This window comes from Nipponia nippon, unplaced genomic scaffold (assembly GCF_047370975.1).
Source record: "Nipponia nippon isolate SJK-2023a ecotype South Korea unplaced genomic scaffold, ASM4737097v1 scaffold_4, whole genome shotgun sequence".
NCBI classification, from domain to species: domain Eukaryota; kingdom Metazoa; phylum Chordata; class Aves; order Pelecaniformes; family Threskiornithidae; genus Nipponia; species Nipponia nippon.
The window spans coordinates 77,061,636-77,067,635 of NW_028262358.1; the positions used below are offsets into that span (position 1 = coordinate 77,061,636).

The 6,000-nt window shown below is 45.7% G+C and overlaps 1 protein-coding gene across 1 annotated transcript; it reads left to right on the forward strand.

The window, feature by feature from the left end:
* The first annotated feature begins 795 nt into the window (after positions 1–795).
* Positions 796–5,789, forward strand: CD24 (CD24 molecule). Its single transcript, XM_087776662.1, has 2 exons — positions 796–1,011; positions 3,757–5,789. The coding sequence occupies exons 1-2, from the start codon at positions 943–945 to the stop codon at positions 3,940–3,942; spliced, it is 255 nt and encodes an 84-aa protein (XP_087632788.1). The 5' UTR covers positions 796–942; the 3' UTR covers positions 3,943–5,789.
* Positions 5,790–6,000: the final 211 nt, after the last annotated feature.

The window sequence follows — 6,000 nt, forward strand, 5'->3', positions numbered from 1 at the left end:
TTGTCTGTACACGGAGATACCTGACTGATTTGGTGAGGCACTGGCGCAATCTATCTTCAGGCTATTAAGGGAGGACATACAATATAACTACAGTATTTACTGTGCCAGAAGCTAGAACCTTACATATGCACAGGCTACAGCTGGAAGAACCTTCTGTTCCACTTGTTACACAGCTTTCCTACTGTTTAAGAAATAATGGTAATAATAAAATATTTAGATCCAAAGAGTGCTTGAAATTGCAACCTGTGGTCTGAAGCCTGAGCACTAGTGGCAAGGCAGCTCTGAGCAAGATGGGATCTTAACTCCTCAGCCTTTTACCCACCGTTCCCATCATTTGGAAAGGTGTACAGCCTTCTTTACCTGTCCTTCTCTCACCCATGATTTGATTTTTTTTTTTTTAATTAATAAAAAAGCCTGATGTTTTTATAAACGTAAGCGTTTCTCCAGAGTGACTGCAACTCAACCTCTGCAGCCCTGCGCCAGTCCCTCAGTGCCAGAATGGGACGCCGGCGCTAGACAAAGGCACCACCGCCCCCAGGACCTCGGCGGGGGGAAACAAAACCCTCGGCTCTGCCGAAGGGCGGCCAGCAGCACCTCGCAGCAGCTGCCCCCGCAGCCCGGCCCGGCGAGGGGAAGCGGAGCCCCCCGGGGAGCGGGGACAGGGACCGAGGCGGGGAACAGCGACTCGCGGGGCGGCGGACGTGGAAGGCGGGAGCGGAGGTGTGGAGCGAAGGCGGGGGAAGGCGGCGGCGGGGCGTCACGGGAGCCCGCGCTGCCATAAAAAGGCCGGGCGCGGCTGAGCGGCGCATCCCTCTCGCCCGCAGCCCCAGCGGCGGCGGCAGCAGCAGCAGCAGCAGCAGCAGCAGCAGCAGCAGCAGCAGCAGCAGCAGCAGCAGCAGCAGCAGCAGCAGCAGCGCGGAGGGACAGCAGCAGCAGACGGGCATGGGGACGGCGCTGGCGGCGCGGCTCGGCCTGGGGCTCCTGCTCCTGGCCCTCCTCCTACCCACGCAGGTGAGCCCCGGAGCGGCTCGGCGCTTCCCCACCGGCGGCCCGAGATGCGTGGGACTGGAAAGCAGCCGCGCCGAGACCCTCCCTCGGCCTCCCCGCCCGCGACGGCGCCCCGCAGCCCCGGCGGTCGCCTCAGGAGGGGCGGGTGGCCGTTGAGCGCCTGGCCGTTAGGGCTTCTGCCGCCATCTCGCCGCCCGGAGCCCGCCGTGGCGCCCCACCGGGCGGCCGCGGGTGGCGGGCGGCTCCTCTGCCCCGGGGCGACGGCGGCGGGGCGAGGGAAGCGAGCCCGGGCAGCCCCGGCGGAGGAGGCGCCGCGCCGCCTGCGGGTGGGCTCGGGCCGCAGCCCTCCTGGCGGCGGGGGACGGGGGCAGGGACGGGCTCGGGCGGGCGGCGGGGACGAGCCCAGCGCCCTGGGGCGGCGGCGGCGGTGCCGTGGGTTACCCCGGGCAGATTAACAAAACTGAAGCTGGAGTTCGCCGCCTTTCTTCCCGTGGGATCCTCGAGGGAAGGCCGCGGAGCCGTGGCGTGAGTGGCGGAGGAGGAGCGCTCATTCCCCCGCTGAAAAGAAGGGGAACGGTGCCCGCAAACCCGACTTAGCTCCGAGTTTTACAGCTGGAGGGCAGCGAGAGCGGGGTTTGAATCCCCCCCAAAGCGTGTGGGGCTTTGGGTCCGGTCCTCGGGCCCGGGTCGTGGCAGGAGTGGGAGCTGTGGGGGCTTGAAGCAAAGGCGGCGGCCTCCTGCTGCTGGGCTGGCCGGGTCGCACCCTTGGTGCGAAGGAAACCAATGCCGTAGTAATTTGTCTTTCTGGAAGCGGGCAAGCCAAGCGGGGGCCCCAGGTACCGCATCGATGTGTTCTTCCGAGAGACCACCTTTTGAAAAGGGTCAATAACACAATATCATAAAGATAAACAGCAAAGGGATTGCTGGAGATGGTTTTCAATATTCTCCCCCCCCCCCCCCGCCTTTTTTGTAAGGAAGGGCATTATCCCTTCTCCATTGCGCTCAGTGGAGTCTTGCCCTCGGCAGTGATGAGAGCAGGATCAGGCCCTTTGGGTTACCGGTACTTGGCACATGCTTGTTAAGAAGATCTGTCTGGGGTCCAGTCTACCGTGATGTTGTGGATGTTGGCTCTTAAGCCCTTCCTCTTCCACAAAAAAAATAAAAATCCAGAAACTAGGTTTTCTGTTTAAAACTAAGAAAACCTCAAAAATATAACCAAGTGTGAAACAGCAGTGGAGACTTTGTACGAAGACTGAAAAAATTCCAGGGTGGGTTGGGACTTGCCTCGTATCCAGCTTGTAGGTTATTAACTCTGCAACTCATTATTGATCACTTTCAGACTGGTTTCAGCAGAAACTTCCACACAGTGATTTTTATCCCGCAGTCCTGAATTGCTTCCAGCATGTTACTGATTGCCAAAAAGCCCTGACTACCAGAAACTTTGCGCTATCCTGATATTTTTCTATGATGTGCCTTTTTTTTTTTTTTCCAGTAGACAATAATTAAAGAAAATGCTCATGCAATTTTCTAATAAATTTAACATTGACTTCATGGCTTCAGCATTGAGGGACTCTAATTATTTTTTCTGCTAAAGAAAATTAATTTTCTCAGCAGCACTAGAAATATGAGACAATAAGGACACCTTTTATGGAGAGTATTATTCCTTAAACTAACTGCTCTTGTTTAAAAGATATTTGGTTTTACTTCAGCTAACTCAGTCAGAGCTTACCAGAAGGCTCTGGTGTAATACAAGTTTGCTGCCACAGAGCTGAAGCCAAGCTTGCTAAACTGTGCTCATTTTTGGGGAGCAGATATGTGATTCTTGCCCTTGCTTTTCATCCTCATGTATCGCATGCTTTTTTTTTTTTCCACTGGAAGAAAAGAACACATTAGCTTAGCTTTGAAAGTTTTCCAGTGCATGTATAGGAAATAGCTTGATACTGAAGTTACACAGGGTGCAAATTTTTATGTTCTGTTCCTGTAATGCAGAGTTATGGGGGAAAAATTGTATTTTTTTTTATTTTGCTTTCTGTCAGCATTTTTTAAATTTGCTAATATTGCATGCTCTTTCCACTGCATTTCCTACTTGTATGCTCTAGCATGCTGATAGGTTACAGTTTAATCAGTATATTCCATTGTGTTAAGTTCTGCAGTTCAGTACTGCCACGGCAAGACAGGAGACGAGAGAGGCTGAAATATTAGGTCCACTCACATAAGCCCCACCATTGCTTGAAAGGAATCTCCAAACCAGCCCAGAACCAGTACCAATAGGTTCTTTACTGTTTTTTGTTCATACTTTTGTTTGTGGCTTAGTCTGCAAAGACAATGAATTCATGCAGTTGTCTGAAAGTCTTTTTTTTTTTTTTTTTATCCTAAGATTTGTCATTGCATAGCATTACATTTGCATTTTTTTTTGGTGTGAGGTTTTTTTGAAACCTACTTCTCTATTCTATCTTTTGTTTTAGTGCAGGGTTTTGATAAAGTGATAGTTATGTAACAACAGGAAAACATTTAGAAAAATGTAAGATTTATTTGTTTAACAAATCCCATGCATGTGATTCAAAATGTCTTTGTCCTTAACCGCACAGTGAGATGCATGAGCAATTGTGTGTATCGTATCCGAGTATTGTGACTGAGTGGTGCTATACATTGTTCATTACTACTAATTTGTCTTCTGATTTAAAAAACAAACAACCCCCCCCAAAAAAAAACTCCTTTTTGTTATTTCCCCCCCCCCTTGCATTCTAGATCTACTGCGATCCCAATGGAACAAGTCCAACACCTTCAAACAATTCTTCAGCAAGTTCCATTTCTCTGTCAACTGTCACAAATTCAGTGAACAATACCACCCCTCAGGGACATGGAAATTCCCTTCACTCAACCACAAGTCTTCTTTTCATTCTCTCAGTTTCTCTTCTGTATTTTTGCTGTTAAGAGACTCTGGCATGGAAATGGCTACCACTCCCCACCCAGTTTCCTGAACCATCTGAGATGGCTAGATCTCCGACCCAGCATGAAAACAAATCAGTCCAAAGTCTACATCAAACCAGCTTGGTTCCACTCCATACTCAAATCAGTACCAGTCTGACCTAGAGAAGCACTCAGTATTCTGACTTTCCAAAGCTGACCAGGGTGAAAAGACCGACTTCAGCAAGGAGGTAAAACGACAAGCTCTTTCACCAAATGAGTTGGAATTTGAAAAACAAGATGGAAGCAAAAAGAGACAGTATTGACAACCCCTGAGTTAAAGCTGAGAAGAAATGCAGTATCTTATAATAAGGATGGATGATTACACTCCACCAAGAAAAAAGGCTAGAGGGTTTATCTACCATTCAGAATAAGGACTTGAAGAGATTTTATTTGCCATTTAAATTTGTTAAAGTCAATAGGCTCTTAGAACCACTAGAAAACACAGAAAAGCTCAAGTCGTTCTGTTTCTCACACAGCCTATATGGTTATAACCCATGGGTAGTAGGATGTATACAAAAGAAAAAATAAAGTGAAAAGGGTTTCTTCTAGATTTCGTTTGTATGAAATTGTTACAAGGCTAAAGTAGAATACCAATTTTTTGTAACAATCCTCTTATTTAACTTCTGAGTCCTAACCAAAGGGCTAGCCAGGCAGGGCTAGCTTTGAAATAGCTAAAAACCACCAGTTTTCATGAGAGTTGAATTATTTACAGTGGGAATTTGCATTTGACATTTTATTTAAATTGTTTGTATATTAAACCGTATGTGCCAGAGGACGGAGGTGTGGAAACATTGGGAAAAGTACCAGGAGCTTTTTGTAAAAAGTTCAGACAAAACAAAAAAAGTCAAGGGATAAATGTCTCCTCTTTCCCCTATTTCTCCTCCCAAGTTCTACAAGTGGTATAAGTTTTTTTGCTCCTGGAACTTTCCTTAATTATGAAGGATTTATGGAATCTTTTGAGTAACGGTCTAGTGCTGCTTTTTTTTTTTTTTGGCACAAGGTGAATAACTTACTGTTTGTTTTTTTGAAGAGTTTTAATTGTGATAGTTTACTTTAAACATGGGCTAATATTTGCATTGGGGAGAAGGAATGGGGAGAGGAGAGCAAAACACCAAAAATAAGAAATTAAATGATGAGGTGTTTGGAATATGAAGACTGGAGTCTTAATTTAATTACTGAATTTACAAGTTACCTTTGTAAATACTACTTTTTTAAAATTTTCTGAATCAAAATTGCTATACTTGCACAGATTGTTTCTGTATCATCCACCACTTTAGATAATAGTATCTGGTACTTGATCAAAGCAAGCTTTGTTGAGGAGGTTCAACTACCTTGATGATAATATCTTGTCAGAAAAAAATAATGTCGATATGATCACATGGGAGTATACATGATCATATCACTGTGTATAGATATTTATCTCAGTATAAGATCATGTCAAACATGAGTGGCTCTCTAATTTTTTTTTTTAAATACACGTCTTTCAGTTATGTTACCACCAATCCAGAGTATCATATTAATAGCAAACTAACGCAAATTCATGTCAGTGAGTGTACATGGACATTTCCTTATGCTTATCATTTGTATCCAGTAAAATGTTAGTGATTGTATTTTTGTGTTTGTGTAATTATGCTTTGATTTATTAGCTACTGATTTTCATTGGAAAAAAGCTGTAAATAAAACAGTGGACAGGCAATGCATTCTAGATGCACTTCCAGAAACTTCTACAAAAACTTGTAATTTGCCTGCCTAAAGTGAATGAACTGTTAAGCAAGACAGTATATGTGATTAAAAACCTCAAGGTCTAGAAATGCTGAAGTGTAATTAGTCTTATTTCTCTGTAAGGTTTAGTGACACTGGGAGTCTGGATTCCACTCTGAAATCAGTAGGTGAGATTTGATTAACGTCTCTAGTAACTGTAGTAAGTTTTCCATATTTATTACAACCTCTTCCCTTTCAAAGTAGTATTATGCTTTCATTTTAGACGAACGGTGCTTAAGCAGAGTTTTCCTTTGTTTCTGA